The following is an 18,891-nucleotide window of genomic DNA, read 5'->3' as shown; positions in this document are numbered from 1 at the left end:
TCTGAAATAGGATGGGGCATGCACTAAAATAGCTTAGTGGGTGAAAGCTGTTATTCTGCACGCCTGATGATCTTAGTTCAGTTTCTGGGAATTGGTGCAAGAATGGATTCCAGAATCAGTTCAAGATGCAATGATTTATTTTATTTTTAAATTTCATCTTACTTAGTCTGAGGGGAGGGAGAGAGGGGTTGAGATTACAGGAATGAGTAGAATGGATGAATGTAAACATATGTGATCCATGGCTTGCATGTACAGAGGACAGAACACAACTTTTGGCACCTTTTCACCACTGTGGGTTTCTGTAATAGAGCTCATGCGTTTGCAACAACCCTCAGCACTTTGACTTACTGAATCATCTGTCTGGCTCCTTTTATTTTAATGGTGGTCTGAATGCTATTGGAAACTGGAAGCCGGTATATAATTCCGTATGCTTCTGTTTTCTTTGTCCACTACTTTGAGGTTCTTAGACATTCTCTTTGGCTCCTAGTTAGTACATCTCGGATAGCAATTTACCAGTTATTTAACTCATGAGCACATTGCTGCCACTTCATGAAGTTTTGCTTTCTTAGCCACCAACAAAGTTGCTACAGTTTTAGGTGAGAAGAGGAAGTTAAGAGAATATATGCAAAAGATTTAAAACAAGACTTAGTGTTATGTGACAGAGACTGGAGGTAAAGAGACAGATCACCATAGAGCCAAGATCAAAAAAATGTAAACAATTCTTGGAGAGACTAGTAGATCAGAGGACAAGCAGGAGCTCTTAGGAACACAAAGGAGAGGAGGGCTAGTTAGCTGAGTAAATGCCTTCAATTTTAAACCTTCTATGGAATTAAGCCTATTGCTGTTCAGCTTCCCAGCAAACAGTTCCAGGTGCTAGGTGTACAATATCCAGCTTGCTCTGAAATTAATGTTTTTTTTTTATGTAGCCTAACATTGCTTTAGTAAATTCTGGTTAATGTGTAATACAATTCTAAATGTAGTTTTAGCTGATAGGATGCTTATTTTACTTTAAAATGTATTCATTTACTTTAATTTTTAAGTTATTTTTAAAGTATTTTTTGTGTAAGTGTTTTGCCTGCATTTATATCTGTACCATGTGTGTGTCTGGCACCTGAAGATGCCTGAAGAACTTGTTAGGTCCCCAAGAACTGGAATTACAGAAAGTTATGAGATGTCATTTGGCCCTTGGAACTGAACCTAGGTACTTTATAAAAGCAGCAAGTCCTCTTAGCCTTTGAGCCATCTCTCCAGTCCTCTTGTTAGTTAATTTTTAAGTTTAAATGTCTAGGTTATCCTTGTTATGACTTCAACAATGCTTTGGTTTTCCATTAGTGTTTTGTTAAATTGTGTGTATGTGTGTGTTGGGGGGGGGGTGAAAAGGTTTTTTTCTACATAGTTGAGGTGGGTTTTGAATGCTTGATCCTTCCCCTGTCCTTGTCATTGTCCCTTAAGATTAGAGATAGTTTTAAGTCTCAAACTATTTATTTGTATTGCAATGAGTATCTCATAATATATACCATGTATAACATATACCAAGAGGAATGTGTTTAAAACATAAAATAGTCCTAGCATTTAGTGTTTAAAATTTTAAATAGACTGCAAATGTTTTATGACTTCTTGTAATTAGTTTTTATCATTTCCTTTTTAAAATACTTATTTTTATTTATATATGTGGGTGTTTTGCCTGCATGTATTTTTGTGCACCAGGTTCATGCCTGTTGCTCATGGAGGCCAGAAAAATGTGTCAAATCTCTTGGAAATGGAGATATGGATGGTTGGGAGCCATGATTTAGGTGCTGGAGGTGGAAGCCAGGTCCTGTGGAAGAACATCAAGTTTTTATAACCACTGAGCCACTTCTTTATTCAGCCCCTATATTATTCCTATAGAGTTTTGATATTTGTCTTTTTCATGTATATATAAATTCTTCTTTGTCTTTTGTGATAATTTTAATGTAATCTATGGCCAAAATATTATCTTTGAAGATATTTCATTCTAATTGTTAAAAGTGCTTAAGCATTTTAAAGTATCTTAGTTCTAAAAGTTCTTTTTTTTGTCATCCCCCAGAAGATAGTTCTTTTTGAAAAATCCAGGTGTGTTGGGAGTGATCTTCCTCACTTGTATTTCTCTTGCTCTTTTTATGTTGGTTAAGTCTTTTGTTTATTTGTTTGTTTTTCAGGCAGGGTTTCTCTGTGTAGCCCTGGCTGTCCTGGAACTTGCTCTATAGACCAGACTGGCCTCAAACTCACAGAGATCCTCCTGTCTCTGTCTCCTGAGTGAGTGCTGAGATTAAAGGCATGTGCCAATATCACCTGGCTGTTGGTAAAATCTTTAAGCTTTAGTCTTCAAGGTTTATAGACCTTAATACTATTTATAGTAATACTTTAATACTTGGCTGTGGTTGCTTTGATTAATACTAATCAGTGCCATTTCAACCATACACAGTGAGACATAAAATATGATTGTGCTTGTAATAATATTACCTTCTTTCAAGACCAGCATTATAAAATGATTAACCGTAGAACAGCCTTTTTAGTTTCCATGAACAGCCTTTTTAGATTCATTGGGTTTAAATTAAGCATTGTTTTTGTATACATTTTTATAGGCCCTGATTTTGTTGTTTGTGATGAAGGCCATATTCTAAAAAATGAAGCATCTGCTGTTTCAAAAGCTATGAACTCTATACGATCAAGAAGGAGGATTATTTTAACAGGAACACCACTTCAAAATAACCTAATCGAATGTGAGTTAGTATATACCTTTATGCTCCAGAATGCTGTTGTTGACTCATATAATTTTGCACTGTTACCATCTTTCTTCCTTCTGTTTGTTGTAGTCCCTTACCATGATCTATAGTTGATTCTTCTGTAAAAGAACAACATGCTCATAAGTGAAATGCTGTATGGATATGAGTAGCATACCACAAGACATGTGCTGTTGTCATTGCTCAGATATAGCTAAGGAAACTCAAATATTTGAAAAAGTATCAGAATTCTTTAACGATTGCTTTAAAATATACAAAATGTGTATGTGCTTATTCAGTGTGTCTTATAAGGTCGTATATCCAGTTTGGAGGAAGTACTAGTAAGGAAACAAAAAGAGGCTGAGTGTGGTTGTATATACACCTTTGATCCCATCACTGAGGAGGTTTATCTTTGTGAGTTCTAGGGTTGCCAATACTACACAGTGAAACCTCCTCTCCACTTGCAAAAAAGTATAAAAAGAAAGGCTGGTTGTGAACAATTTTGGAAGAGAAAACTGAAATATACAGAGAGGTGCCCTGTGAATATCCTTCATTTTCTTGGAATGGAACAGGAGCTTATTTAGCAAATTCCAATTGTCATTATAGAGTTTCGTGTTGTCCATTTCATCAGGCTTTTTATTTGTTTGTTATTTTTTCCCATTGTTCTTTTGTTCTCCTTACTATAGAAATGCTATTTTACATTGTGGTGCTGTTTAATATAGGGCAAGTGGTGGCACCTTTAAAGGCTTGCACAGCTGAATCAAGAACAGAATTAGCTGCGTCATAGTAGCTTATCTACTTTTATTACTTTTATTTTGTATTTATTTTTCTTACAACATGCCCTCACTGACCATAAAATCATCATTATAGTTATATATACTTGTTTTGTTTTTTTCCTGTAAAGAATAGTGATTTAGAATCAACCACTTTTTAGAAGAACTAGGCCTAGGGTTTATGGATGGTCTCTTTCAGTTTCTCATATGATTTATGTAGTTCTAGATCAGACTTAAAACCAGATATTTTCCTAAACTTGACTTTTTCTCCTCACCTCCCTTCCTGCCTCCGGTTTCCCTTCCCTTTATAATCTGAGGTTTTGGCATGAGCAATATATTGGGGAGTTTTTCTGGGTTTCCATCTTTAATGTTATTAATGAATCAATGTTTTGTCTCTTAGATCATTGCATGGTTAACTTTATCAAGGAAAATTTGCTTGGATCCATCAAGGAGTTCAGGAATAGATTTATAAATCCAATCCAGAATGGTCAGTGTGCAGATTCTACAATGGTAGATGTGAGAGTGATGAAAAAACGTGCTCATATTCTCTATGAGATGTTAGCCGGATGTGTTCAGGTACAGATGCTTCCATAATAAGAATACTGCCATCCCACATTATTTTCTGAGTTGAAGCTTCAACTACTTTTGTTTCTTTTTCTTTTCTAGTTTTGCATCTCTTTAAAAATATGCCATTTATTCATATTTGTAATATGTTTCACAGTTTAAGAACACAGTTGATTAATGCTCTTGCCCCATATATTGCTATGTTCATGTTTAAATTCATTGTCTTAAGATGCACAGCTGTTATGATTAAGAAATTCTTTTTTGTACTATGGCATGGTATTCAGAGTCTCAGTGTTTGAAATAGTTGTAGTAGAGGCTAGTATAAACTAATAGAACTGATTTTAAAGTAATCCTTAACACACCATTTTAGGGGCTGGCAAAATGACTTAGTGGGTAAAGGTGCTTGCTGCACAAGCGTGGCAACCAGAGTTTAATCCCTAGAATTTCTGTAAAAGTGGAAAGAGAAAATTTGCTCACAAGGTTGTCGTCCTCTGGGCTCCACATTTATGCTGTGACACACATGTTATTCATTTACTCTTTAGTCATACATCTATTCACAGACGCACAGACACATGCACACAATGGTTTCTTTCGTTACTTTCGGGTATATATTGAATAGGTTAGTAGTGTTATTTAAGTAAGACTTGGTTAATCTATATTTATAGATAGGTAAATATCTTGTTATCAATTCAGAAATTTAAATATCTACATTCTCTCCGAGGACACTAAACCCTGATTCACAGTGAAGCAGATTATCTTTTAGGATGGCTATAATGCTGTCATAGAAGACAGTTGTGTTTGATTTAGGTTGGCTACATGTACTCATAAGTACTTTGTTTTTTTATTGCTATTATTACCCAAGTAGTAAGTTGGGTTTTTTGTTATTTTGTTTTAAGTAGTTATTTCTATTCAGCTATTATTAGTATTATTTTCTGTCCCTACAGTAACATGGTTTCCTTGGTGTTTCTTTTTCTTTCTTTTTTTTTTTTTTAAGCATGACTTATTTTCTTAAAGTGACAAACATAGCTTCAGAAGTTATGTGTTAGTGTTTGGCATAATTCAGATTGTCATAGAATTTGAGTTTTGTGTGTATGTGTGTGTGTTTTTCCCCTTTTTCTCCTTTGAGATGGATGGGTTTTCTTTTTAGCCTAGGCTGGATTGGAAGCCTTGATCTTCCTGCCTCAGCGTCTCAAGTGTTAGGATCACAGGCATATGCCTCAACAGTTGGCTACGTGACACTTTTATTTTTTCTGAGACAGGAGTTTCCCTGTGTAGCCCTGGCTATACTGGAACTTGCTTTGTAGACCAGGCTGGCCTCAAACTCGCAAAGATCTGGCTGCCTCTGTCTCTAGAGTGCTGGGATTAAATGTGCACACTACCACTGCCCTGCCTATGTGACACTTTTGATTCCCATAATTTACATGAAAAGCAAGTCATTTTTGATAGTATTACTTACCACATGACTTCTCCCACTTATACTTTTTTTTAAATATCAAAAAGATTATCTTGAGAATTTGAATTTTATTAAACGATCACATGTAACCACTTTATTTTAAAATCTGATGGGCATGTTGCAGTATCTTTTTTTAAACCAGTGTATCATTATATAGTCATATGACATAAGTATAGTCATATGTGGTTTCTGTTACAACTTGAGAGGGTAAATATCATTTAGAATATATTGACTATGTGTCTTTCAACTCCCAACAAATGAGAGCTCTTAAGTTTTTATATGTTTAGATAACTGATTTGCATTCTGTCTTGTTAATTGCAGAGGAAAGATTATACAGCATTAACAAAGTTTTTGCCTCCAAAACACGAATATGTATTAGCTGTGAGAATGACTGCTATTCAGTGCAAGCTCTATCAGTACTACTTAGATCACTTAACAGGTAACAAATGCATTCAGTTATTTTCATCTTCTATATGAATATGCTCTTGGTAATTTTGCCATTTTTAAGTTTATTTCATATTTTTTACATTTGAATGAAATAAGTATGCTTAAGACACACATAGATATAATCTACATGGGAAGTAGAAAAATATAAGATCTCCTGAGTAAATTGGAAGCATGGGAACTTTGGGGGAGTGTTGAAGTGGAGGGGAGCAGAGAAAAATGTAGAGCTCAATAAAAATCAATAAAGCCGGGCGGTGGTGGCGCATGCCTTTAATCCCAGCACTTGGGAGGCAGAGGCAGGCGGATCTCTGTGAGTTCGAGACCAGCCTGGTCTACAAGAGCTAGTTCCAGGACAGGCTCCAAAACCACAGAGAAACCCTGTCTCGAAAAAATAAAAAAAATAAAAAAATAAAAATAAAAATCAATAAAAAACTGCAATTAAATTAAAATTACTATCCAAGCTAAGTTCAAGGGACAATCTTAAAGCAATAATTGTTCAGTCGAAGTGTTCAACTAAACATTGTATATATGGGAACTTCAGCTTGATTTTCAGCATCACCAACAATATGCAAGAAAATGCCCACGAGTATCTGTGTATTATGTGAATAAAGCCTTTAATTAGTTAAGAACTAGGAAGTGACAGCAGCAGGATTAGTAGTTCAAGGCCATTGTCTTCTGTTACATAGGGAGTTAGAAGCTCACTGAGATGAGATGCATAGACATCTTTTTTTTTGGTTTTCGAGACAGGGTTTCTCTATAGACATCTTAAGAGAGATGGTTAGCTGGGAATGGTAGCAGGCATCGCGCTGTGAGCTCCAGGCCATCCGGTTCTACATAATGAATTTTGGGACAGCTAGCTGCTTAGTCAGTCCAGGTTGGGGGAGTAGGCAAGGGAGAGGGAGACTTTAAAAAGGGGGGGTGCTGGAGAGATGGCTCAGTGGTTAAGAGCATTGCCTGCTCTTCCAAAGGTCCTGAGTTCAATTCCCAGCAACCACATGGTGGCTCACAACCATCTGTAATGAGGTTTGGTGCCTTCTTCTGGCCTCAGGCATACAGACAGAACATTGTATACATAATAAATAAATATTGGGGCTGGAGAAATGGCTCAGAGGTTAAGAGCACTGACTGCTCGTCCAGAGGTCTTGAGTTCAATTCCCAGCAACCACATTGTGGCTCACAACCATCTATAATGGGGTCTGGTGTCTTCTTCTGGCCTGCAGGCATGGAGGCTGAACACTGTGCACAAAACAAACAAACAAATAAATAAATAAACAAACAAAGTTTTTAGTGCCGGGCGGTGGTGGCGCACGCCTTTAATCCCAGCATTCGGGAGGCAGAGACAGGCGGATCTCTGGGAGTTCTAGGCCAGCCTGGTCTACAAGAGCTAGTTCCAGGCCAGGCTCCAAATCTACAGAGAAATCCTGTCTCGAAAAAAAAAAAAAAAAAAAAAAAGAGGGAGGGAGAGACAGAAAAATGGAAAGGGAGAAGTGGGGCAGGCTCGACAGTAAGAAAACCTAGTAAATGTCTCATCTGAAAAAAATGAAAAACAAAACTGGCTGGGAACAATGGTGGTCTTTAATTCCAGGACTTGGGAGGCAGAGGCAGGCAGATCTCTTGAGTTCAAGGCCAGCCTGGTCCACAAAGCCAAGACTGTTAAACAGGGAAACTCTGTCTCAAAAAAACTAAAAAACAAAACTAACAATAAAACTGAGCAGGAATCACCATCTCTCTCCTCGCTTCTTCTTAGCCTCTTCTGCCTCCCTTTCTTTTTTCTCCCACTCACCTTTCTCACTTTCAGATATGGTCTACCTGTGTTCACCCGGCTGTCTTGTACTCTTGGGCTGAAGCAGACAATCTCATCCTATCCTCTCAATGAGGTTATCACATACATCCATGCATTACCTCATTCAATGAATTACCAAAAAATGTGAAGGACCTGTATTTAAGAACTAAAACTATCCTGGCATGATGACACATGGCCTGTGATCCAGGTACTCATGAAGCTGCAGCAGGAGGATCTCAAGTTTGATGCCAGCCGTAGCTTCCTAGGAAGTTCCATATCAGCGTATGTTACAGAGTAAAACCCTGTCTCAATTGATAAAAAAGATGAAAGATAACTTGTGATAAGAGGTAACCTAAGTGAATCCTGTCTAATAAGGTACTTATATCTAGGACATATAAAACGGACTTTTACAACTCAGTTGTAAATGGACATTCCTGCCTAGTGTGGTAGTATGCACATATAATCTCAACACTGAGGAGGCTAGAATAGGAGAATCGTGAACTTCAGTCCAGCCTGGGTTAATAGAGAAAGTATCTCAAACTTCCCCCTCCTGCAAGCTCTGGTAGGTGTTAAGAAATCAAGAAGACTTTTCTTCAAAGAATATAAACAACTGGCATTTACTCATATTATTACTCAGGAAATGAATGCAAGGCAGGCACACAGTGATGGATCACTATACATAAAATAGGATATGATAAAAGAAAAGTAAAAAGTGGCCAAGATTTAGAATTATTCACCAGTTCTAATCCTAGATATATACACAATTGAAATCAAGTTTTAATTTCAATGTTGATCGCAACATTTTTCATAAATACATACCCAAGTGCAGAAACGATGTTTGTTAACAAAATGAATGGATGAAGAAACAAGGACTATACATATAATGGGTAATATTTGGCAATAAGGAAGCCATGCATAAGTGTTTATGATGCTGCTTATATGAAACATCATGTATTGGCAAATCTACAGATTCATTAGATGCAGTTTGGCTAAGGGCTATGCAAAGGAGGGAATGAGGAGGTTGAGACTACGTCGTGTAGTGTTTTGTGGTGGTGATAAAAGTATTTCAAGCTGAATTGTGGGGTTGAGGTGTAGCTCAGATGCATGGAGCTTAGCCAGCATGTGTTTTACTCTAGAATCAATACCCACCACTGCAAAGACAAAACCAGCAAAGGCTTTCTAGCAGCCAAAGTCTTTGAATTGTGACAATGGTTATGAGTAGAGTAAAAGTCACTGGATTTTATACTTTTAATTTGTAATTTCATACTGTATATATTATATCTCTGTAAAACTTTTTAGGGGAGAAACAAGGTCTTGATTTTGAACTCATGATATTCTGTTTTGAGCTTTTGAGTACTGGAAGGAAGTACAGGCATGCATTGTATTCCCATACTTAATAAGTCTTTGAAAGAAAAACACAGTGACTTATTTTCAAAAGTTATATTCAGTTATTCTGTTTATTCTTTGACTTCAGAGTCCTATATAACATCAAGATTTCCTGTAGCATTTCTTTAAACTGTATTTGTTTTACCTGAGCATTCCAGTTGCTATGCTCTAATGATTCCTTCATCTTTTTTTTCACATTTCTCTTTGTTTTTACGAATGCTTTCCTGTTACCCTGTGACCAGAAGCACTTTTGGCCATAGTTCCTGATATTCCTTTGACTAAGGATTAATTTTCCTCAAGAAATTGATGTTTTTCTTAAGCAGTCAGCCTGAAGATTTTTTTATTTTGGTATCCTATAGTACAATTTATAAATCAAACACAACTTATGTTGAACTGTTTGGTGGTACAGACAAGATTTCTGTACTATCTCTAATCTTGCTTCTTTTGTCAAATATTGAAGTAAGAACATCACGGTTTTTAACACAATTCCTTTAGAGGACAGTTCAGCAATGATGTGTAATGCCTGAATTTGCCAATTAGCAAATGATGGAACTGCATGATTTCGATTTCAACTGATGTAAAACATGTTTGCACATGAAAAGTAAGCCACATTCCTCAACTTTCTAGACCTGTGTTGATGAGATAATTTAATATCATATTCTTTTCAGTTATTTGTGAATATATAGAATTCTCTTGGGTACTTTGTATTAGGTATGTGATGTCTTGGAGATTTTCTTTTAGGTCATCTTAAGTGTTTATTTTCACTATTTGACCCAGAAATATTAGAGGATATAAAATCAGATTTTTGTGTTAAAGGAGATTATTTCATCAGTGCATATTTTGAGATACACTAATTGTAGAACTAACTCCTATAAGGTGTTTCCATATTTCTTTTAGTTGGTTTTTCCCTTGTCCCTTTTTTTTTTTTTTTTTTCCGAAACATGCTTCTCTGTAACAGCTTTCTGACTTTCCTGGAACTCACAGAGATCTGGCAGCCTCAGCCCCCTCAAGTGTTGGGATTAGAGGCTTTTGCCACCACCATCCAAGTCGGCCTCAAAGTTTCTGTCTAGCTAGGAATGTCTTTAAACTTATGATTCACTTGCCTCTGTGTCCCAAATGCTGAGATCATAGGCTTGTGCTACTATATTCCTTTTCAGTTCTGTTTTCAGATTCTCCTGTTACTCTGACACTTACCATGTAGACCAGATTGGCCTTCAACTTGATTCTGCTTCCTGAGTGCTGTGATTAAAGGTGTGCACTGCCACATCCAATTTTCCATTTTTTTATTACATTTAATTTTTAAGTGTATGTGTACACACTTGGACCATGGCACTCATGTGTAGGTTAGACCACAGCTTGTAACGCTCAGTTCTCTGCTACCTTATGTGGGTTCTGGGGATCAAGTTTAGGCTTAGTAACATGTGCCTTTCCCAGCCCCACATTGGCCCCAAGTTTCCCCATTTTTAATGCCCTCACTATTTTTTCTTCTTCCACCAATATGGCCAAGAAACCCAAAAGGCTTTTAGTGATTCCTCGAATAGCTAAGAAGAACATCATTGGACTTAAATGAGCAACATTATGAACTATACTTAAGACACCCTTGATGTATACATCTACATAGCAAGAAAATTAATATAGCTGATCAAGCATGCCTGTTCTTTTCTCATACATTTTGTGTATAGAAATAATACCTAAAATACACTCTTAGCAGTTTATAGTATACAATACATTATAGTCCTTATGCTTACTATTATGTCTGTAGAACATTATCATATGTGATTGAAATTTTGTACCTGTTGCCCTCCATCCCTTCATTTTTTCCCAGCCCTTTGCTTCTCCCAATTATTCTGTATTTCTGTGGATTTCAGATCTTTGATTTTTTTTCCTCCCATAGTAGTAAGATCACTATTATTTGTCTGTCTTTACCTAGAATATTTTCCTCTCTTACCCTCCTTTATATTTTGTTCAGCATAATTTTTGAAAGAAGCATTTTTGAGTTGTCATAGTTGGAAAGAATTGCTGGAGGCCTATCTGTATGGAACAACACTTTATCTATCTGTAATAGATAAAGGGGCCATGAATACAATTTAGGACATTTCAAAAATATAAGGGAAAGTATGTATTTTTAGTGACCTTTTTAATTAAAATTGCAGTGAGCCCCTCATTATCGGACTGATAAAATTATAGTTTGTGTTAGTAGTTATGACTTTGTTGTGACTAAAATCAGAACTTTTTATTTGCTATTTCTACTGATATTATAGTAAGAAACTTTTCAAAATTTTAGATATTTTACTTCCTGTATTTTATCACTTCTGTTTTTTCTTTTTTTAATTCTATTTTTTTTAAAAGAAAACAGTCTTTTTTCATTTTACATATCAATCCCAGTTCCCACTCCCTCCCATTCCCTTCTCCATCCCCCATCCACTCCTCAGAGAAGGTAAGGCACATTCCTTTGGGGGAAGGTTAAAGGCTCTCCCTACTATATCTAGACTGAGCAAAGAGAATGGTCCAAAAAAGCCAGTACAAGCAGTAGAGATAAATCCTGGTGCCATTGCCAGTGGCCCCGCAGTCTGCTCCAGCCTTATCATTGTCACCCACATTTAGAGGGTCTAGTTTGGTCCTAAGCTGGTTCCTTCCCATTAGCTCAGGTAGACTGTTTCAGTAGATATACCCACCATACTCTCGACCTCTTTGTTCATATTCTTGCTCCTCCCACTCTTCAGCTGGACTTTGGGAGTTCAGCCCAATGCTCCACTGCAGGTCTCTGCCTCTGTTTCCATCAGTTGCTGAATGAAGGTTCTATGGTGATATTTAAGATCGATCACAGGGCAAGACCAGTTGGGCCAGGCTTCTTGCTAGCCCCATAATGACTCCCTCAATCAAAATATCTCTTTCCTTGCTCTCCATCTTTATCACTTCTGTCTTAGTTAGGATTTCTATTGCTGTGAAGAGACACCATGACCATTACAGCTGTCAAAAAAAAAAAAAAAAAAAAAAGAAAACATTTAATTGGGTGCTCTACAGTTTGAGAGGTTAGTCTTATACCATCATGACAGAACATGGTGCTTGCAGGCAGACATGTGCTGGAGAAGGAGCTGAGTAGAGAAAGAGTTACATCTTTATCCAAGAAGTGAAGTGAGATACTGGGCGTGGCTTGAGCATGTATGAGACCTAGTATAGAACCACCATGGTGGAATGGAGAATTCTTGTGTCTTCAACTGTGTTTTCTTTTTGTTAGGTGTAGGTAATAGCACTGAAGGTGGAAGAGGAAAGGCAGGTGCAAAGCTCTTTCAAGACTTTCAGATGTTAAGTAGAATTTGGACTCATCCTTGGTGTTTGCAGCTGGACTACATTAGCAAAGAAAATAAGGTAAATTAAGTACCTCAAATTATATAAATGTTCTTTTTTATATTCTCTATCTGAAGCAACTTTCTGTTTCATTAATTCAGCCTCTTTTACTTTTAGTTCACTTTTATTTTTTTTTTATTGCCATTGAGAAAGGGTCTTACTCTATATCACTGGATGACCTGAAACTAAATGTGTAGTCCACTTTAGCCTCCAACTTGTGGCTACCATGCCTAACTTATTTCTGTGTTTTGAATTGAATCATTAAATGTTTATGTGTTGACTTTGAACCCAATGGGGTTATAGTCCCAGTCCTAAAAGTTTTTGTATTGAGCCCTTATAACTTTTTTTAGAGGGGTAGAGGCATATCTTACTACTTGAATACTTGGCTATTAAGCACAGGGTCCATAGTTTTGATCCCCATTGAAAACATGTGCGTGCGTGAGTGCATGTGCACGCACACACATACACTGGAAAAAATGCAAAAAATTAGGCTGGGAATGTAGCTCAATAGGTAGAGTGTCTAGCATGCATAATACCCATGGATGTTGAGAACCAGGCAAAGTAGCATTCATCTCTAATCCCAGCACCTAGCAAGTGGAAGTAGGATGATCTGAATGTCATAGTCATTCTTGGATATATAGAGAGTCCATAGTACAGCAAACCCTGTCTCCACAACGACAAACAAAACCCCTGCTGGGTATGGTGACACACACATTTGTACTCTCAGCACTTGTAAGGCTGAGGTAGTTAGATCAAGCATTGTGAGGCCAGCTTTGGCTGAGGCTTGTCTTAATTCTTTTTTTTTAAGTTTGGAATAATTTTATATTTATTGAAAGATTAGAAATTAATTCAGTTTCTCCTAATTTTAATATCTTGTATAGCCATAGTAACTTATCTGAGCTAAGAAATTAACTGTGCTACAAAACAACAAACTTTGTTTCTTCATGTTTCTAGTGCCTTTATTTTTTTGGATCATCCCATAGAGGACCTTCTTTTGTCTAATCCCGTTAAAAAGCCATTGTTTCTTCCCATCTTCAATAGTTCCTTAGTCCTTATTTATTGATGTTGGTTAATTTAAGTGAAATGAAATGCTTGAATTTCCAGTATATTCTGAAATGGGCTACTAAAACATATGTCTTTTTTTGTTTAGGGTTATTTTGATGAAGATAGTATGGATGAATTTATAGCTTCAGATTCTGATGAAACCTCCATGAGCTTAAGCTCAGATGAGTATGCAAAGTAAATTGAGTACTTTGTTACCTATGCTGATATATTCAAAACCCCGTACTTGTTGTTGTCGGCTAATAATTGACTTTATAGCTTTAATATGCTTTCTTAACATGAAATTTTCTTTCTTTTTGTTTTAGGAAGAAGAAAACAAAGGGTAGAAAAGGGAAAAAGAATAGTAGCTCAAGTGGAAGTGGTAGTGACAATGATGTTGAAGTCATCAAAGTCTGGAATTCAAGATCTAGAGGAGGTGGAGAAGGAAATGTGGACGAAACAGGAAACAACCCCTCAGGTTCTGTGAAGCTAGAGGAAAGTGAGTGTAATGAATGTTGCCTTTCTTGCGGAACCTTGACTTAGACCATGTTAGGTCATTAGTGCTTTTTTTGTCCTTTGTTATCCTAATGTTGATGCAAAGGAATTTCTTTGCTTAGGTTATTAAGAACCTAAAATGAAAGAGGACACAGAGGTGCAACAATTTCCAACTAATGTTTAGTTGGAGGCAATTCATTTTTTTTCCATCTGGTATTTTGGAGGGAGGACAAAAGGAAAGGTAGTTGTTTAGTTGAATTTATAAACCTGCACTTAATTATTCTGATTCTGTGTGTAACTAACAGTTCTTTAGTGATACTGCAATGTCATTGGTAAATTTAGGTTTATAAATGAATTGTAGAACTACCATTCAGGCCCAAATATGTCTAATCGCAAGGATTTCCACTTAGCTACATAGGAAATCTGGAAGCATTTCAGGTAATGAATTGTATATATTAGAATGAATTTTAATCATTTAGTTTTTTTTTCTTTCAAATTCTTCATAGTCTATAATTACCTGCTTTGGTTTCCTCTATAACATGTGCTATTTATTTTGCTGTTTTTCTCTCTCTTATATGAAAGTAAAAAAGTCTTAGAGTTTACTGTCCAGTGGGTTCAGCTCTTCTCCCCTTGTATATGCTGAAGAATTAGTGTTTAGCCTTTCTATGTTCTCTGGAGGAGCTTTGAAGCCTGGACCAAATATCAGATAATTTCAAGTACTGCACTTGTAAATGGCTCTAAATATTTGGCATTGGGAAGCTCTAGAGCCCAGTAGTTAAAGCATCAGTGAGGAGGAAAGCAGTGTGGGTAACAGCTGGATGATCTTGTGATCAGATAAGCTTGAGTGAGCAAAGGTCTGCAGCTGACTTAGTGACTCCTCTATAAATGCTTCTCTTTTCAGTACCTCTGTGGAATAGACAGGTGGCAGCCTAACCACAAACCCTGGATTCTCCAAATCAGGGGAGTCATGAGATTTAAACTACAAAATCTCCCTTTTTTTCTTCTCTCTGGCTACTCCATCTATTAAAGTAGCTTTATCAGCATTCATCTTCCTAATAGAATTAAAAGAATATTTTCATTAAAACAGCAAAACCTGTTCTTATAGAGTTAATGCATTGGAAAGCTGCTTCTGTCTCCTTCTGTGCTTTCTTCTCCCCCCTTTCTGCTTATAGTTCTGCAGTCTCTATATGTGTGCTCCTGGAAATAATTGTATGGAAATATGGTTACTGAATTTCTTTTTTCTGTTTTGGCTGAGAAGAGAAAGAATTGTTCAGTGCTGTAAATAAGTAACATGGAAGTCAGAGGTGTGGGAGAATTGAAGCGGGGAGGCAATGGGGATAGACTTGATGCATGTATGAAATTCTCAAGGAATAAAATACTAACTTTAAAAGTTGGTCAACGTTCCTTTTATCACCAAGAAGTACAAGTGGTATATGTGGCTGGATTGCTTTTTAAAATGTTTAGCTGCTTTCATTCTTTTTTTCTGGTATGTTTTCTGAAGTATCTCTTCTTTTTATATATGCTCTAATGTGAAGGACTTGGGCACTGGGGCAGGGTGTAGAAGGCAGTATGGTGAGTCCTTGAAAGAAAGCAGAAAAAGTTATGAGTTCCAAAAGATAAGTTTTGACTGCTAGACTATGGCTTTTGTTTTTTAATGTCTGTGTGAAGTTAAGTAGAAGTTACTTATTTGTAGATATATTTTGTATTTTGTAGCATATATATATATATGTATATATATATAAATATATATATATTTTATCATAAGCATTCTCTAGGATAGATGGTAAAATACAACTTTGTTCTTTAGATTTAAATGATCTTCATTTAAGAATATACTATATTTGTTTTTATCCAAGTGATTGTATAGTTTGTAAAGGAAAAAGTTCTATTAGGACTCACAATTCTAGAGGCTGAGCATCTCATGTTTGCATGTATGTAGTGAGAGTCTTATGCTGTTCACCTTGTAGAAAATAAGAGACCAAATGGGCACTCAAGGAGAAGATAAAACACAAAAGGAATTATCATAATAATTCTCACAAGATGACTCCCTCCTTTAATTCCTCTTTTATTTATTTTCTGAGATAGGATTTTCTTGGCCTCAAACTCATGATCTTCCTGCCTTAACCTCCTCAGTTTTATCGGTGTTCACCATTACATTATTCTGGTTTATTCATCTGCCTTAACAACCTAACCATCTTTTGGGAATCAAAATTTAAAATGAATTTTAGTGAGGGGGAAACCATATTCCAGACCATAGAACTATGCTGCTGCTGCTTTTCTCCCCACCACATATACTTTGTCTGTCTCTCTCTTCCCTTTCCCTTCTTACCTCTATTATTTATTTTATGTGTATAGGTGTTTTGCTGATATGTTAATGGTTTTTCCCCTAAAATGTACAGTGAACAATTACTCCATATACAACAGTAGTCCATTTATTTAAATATGTTTAGAAGGCATCAAGAAATTTTGAGTAAGTGCATTGCTTTTTAACACATCATATTCTGTGCCTTCTATGATTCTTCGAGGATCTAGAACATATATAAAATAGTTCTGAATTCATTCAGTTCCCGATAACATGTCATGCATCTTTACACAGCACAGAGTTATAACAGAAGTTATGACTAAATTATGTGGATGATGAAATAAGAAAAATCAGTGTGACATACTTGTTTATGAGTTTTTATTTTATATACTGCTAAGGATTTGTTTTTTTTTTTAAATTTTTTTTTAATATTTTTATTTATAAAGTCTCTTGCCAACCCTTAGGTGGCTCCCTTAACTAAGGTATGAGTTTCCCTGCTCCCCCATCCAACCTTCCTTTACCCCCAATCACCCCGATTCCCCCAGTTCCCCTCATCCTCTCCTTCACACTTTTCTCTCCCCATCTCCCCTCATCCCCATCCCACCCCACCCCCCAAGATTCCCATTTTTTGCCCATCAATCTTGTCTATTTCCCATAGCTGGGAGGATATCTATATGTTTTTCCTTGGGTATACCCTCTTGTTTAGCTTCTTTAGGATCACAAATTATAGACTCAGTGGCCCCTATCCATGGCTAGAAACCAATTATGAGTGAGTACATCCCATGATCTTCTTTTTGGGTCTGGGTTACCTCACTCAGGATCGTATTTTCTATTTCCATCCATTTGCATGCAAAATTCGAGAAGTCATTGTTTTTTACCGCAGAGTAGTACTCTAATGTATATATATTCCACACTTTCTTCATCCATTCTTCTATTGAAGGGTATCTAGGTTGCTTCCAGGTTCTGGCTATTACAAATAATGCTGCTATGAACATAGTTGGACAAATGCTTTTGTCATATGCTAGGGCATCTCTTGGGTATATTCCCAAGAGTGCTATTGCTGGGTCCAGGGGTAGGTTGATCCCAATTTTGAGACATAAGTTCTATGTAGTTTATGCTGGCTTGGAACTTGCAATCTAACAGAGACTTGCCTTGAACTTGAAATTATCCTTACTTAACCTCCCTGCTACTGGGATTAGAGACATGGTCTACCATGTCAAGCCAGAATATCTGTTACTTAGAGTAGCCCATAGGTTTCTGTATTATTTATTTTAGAGAAAGGGTCCAGGTTGTTGATATGTATCTGAGTATGATCTTGAACTTCTGTTCTTTTATATCTATCTTCAGAGTGTTAGGCTTATAGATATATGCCATGATACTTTATTTTTGCAGTGCTGAGGATGGTGTCCAGGGGTTCATGTATGCTAGAAAAACATTCTACCAGCTAAGATAATAGACTATTATTATATTTAGTAGGAGCAAAATTAGAAGGGCTAAAGTCATGGTTCAATGGTAGTTCACATGTTTAGCATTCAGGATTCCCTGGGTTTGATCCTCAGTTACCCACACAAAAAAAAGTGTAATTTGTTCTGTTTGCTTGGAAATTATAATTACTTCCTATATAGCCTCACATTTTTACTTTCTGCTAGCATTTTTGTGTTCTGATGATTTCATATTAAAATTATTTTAGTGCACTATTCTCCAGAAGCACTGGCTGTTTGCTAGGTGACTGATTATAAAAAGTGTTCACATTTGTTTAATAAGTTATGTTCCAAGGTCCTTAAGACTGTCCAAGCTCATTGATTGACTAGAAGGTATCAGAAAATCCAGGGGATAGTCATATTCAGGACTATGGTTTATTATAACACAAGGTCAACAAAGAGAAAAGGACATGGAGTAAAGTCCAAAGGAAACTTCTAAACGTCACTCCATAACTTAGTTTGTGTTTCAGTTGCTGTGAAGAGACACCATGACCATGACAGCTCTTATAAAGAAAACATTTAATTGTTGTAGCTTACTTAGTTTCAGAGGTTCAGACCATAATTGTCATAAAGGGGAGCATGGCAGTGTGCAGGCAGACTAGACCTGCTGAGAGTCCTACATCTTGCAGTTCACTGGAAGTCAACTGCCAAGTCACACTGAGGGAACTTTAAGCAAAACAGACTTTAAAGTCTGCCTCTGCAGTGACACACACCTCCTAATAGTGCCACTCACTTTGTGGGCCATTTTCTTTCAAACAAGTGCACTCTTTTTGGAGTCTTCTATAGTGCTCTTCTTTAGCACTCAGTTACTACATGTACAAAGTATTGTTTACTAGAGAAGCCTATTAGAGATTCCTTGTTCAAGTGTTTTTATTGGGGGCTGGTTACTAAGTACATGGTGATTCCAAATTCTAGACTCCCACAAAGAGTGCTCAGAATAAGCCACATTGTTTTTTTCCTCCCCAAATTACCTGTGTGCGATGAGTTGTGGTCACCAAGTCATGTGTTCATGTTAGCGAAGAGGACAGTTTACCATTCATGTTCCCAGACTAACCACAGGCCAGTAGTTTCAGGGACCTG

The 18,891-nt window shown here is 36.6% G+C and overlaps 1 protein-coding gene across 13 annotated transcripts in view; it reads left to right on the top strand.

The window, feature by feature from the left end:
• Nucleotides 1-18,891, top strand: part of Atrx (ATRX chromatin remodeler) — a 157,947-nt gene that overhangs the window by 97,843 nt on the left and 41,213 nt on the right. For all 13 annotated transcript variants that reach the window (XM_057759003.1, XM_057759000.1, XM_057758995.1 and 10 more), the window contains 6 exons: nucleotides 2,604-2,741; nucleotides 3,915-4,090; nucleotides 5,853-5,970; nucleotides 12,383-12,513; nucleotides 13,643-13,731; nucleotides 13,860-14,032. In XM_057759003.1, the coding sequence (XP_057614986.1) occupies nucleotides 2,604-2,741; nucleotides 3,915-4,090; nucleotides 5,853-5,970; nucleotides 12,383-12,513; nucleotides 13,643-13,731; nucleotides 13,860-14,032 (825 nt within the window). The remainder of the gene's footprint in view (nucleotides 1-2,603; nucleotides 2,742-3,914; nucleotides 4,091-5,852; nucleotides 5,971-12,382; nucleotides 12,514-13,642; nucleotides 13,732-13,859; nucleotides 14,033-18,891) is intronic.

The sequence above is a fragment of the Chionomys nivalis genome, chromosome X (assembly GCF_950005125.1).
Source record: "Chionomys nivalis chromosome X, mChiNiv1.1, whole genome shotgun sequence".
Taxonomy (NCBI): Eukaryota; Metazoa; Chordata; class Mammalia; order Rodentia; family Cricetidae; genus Chionomys; species Chionomys nivalis.
This window is presented reverse-complemented; position numbering and strand designations above follow the sequence as displayed.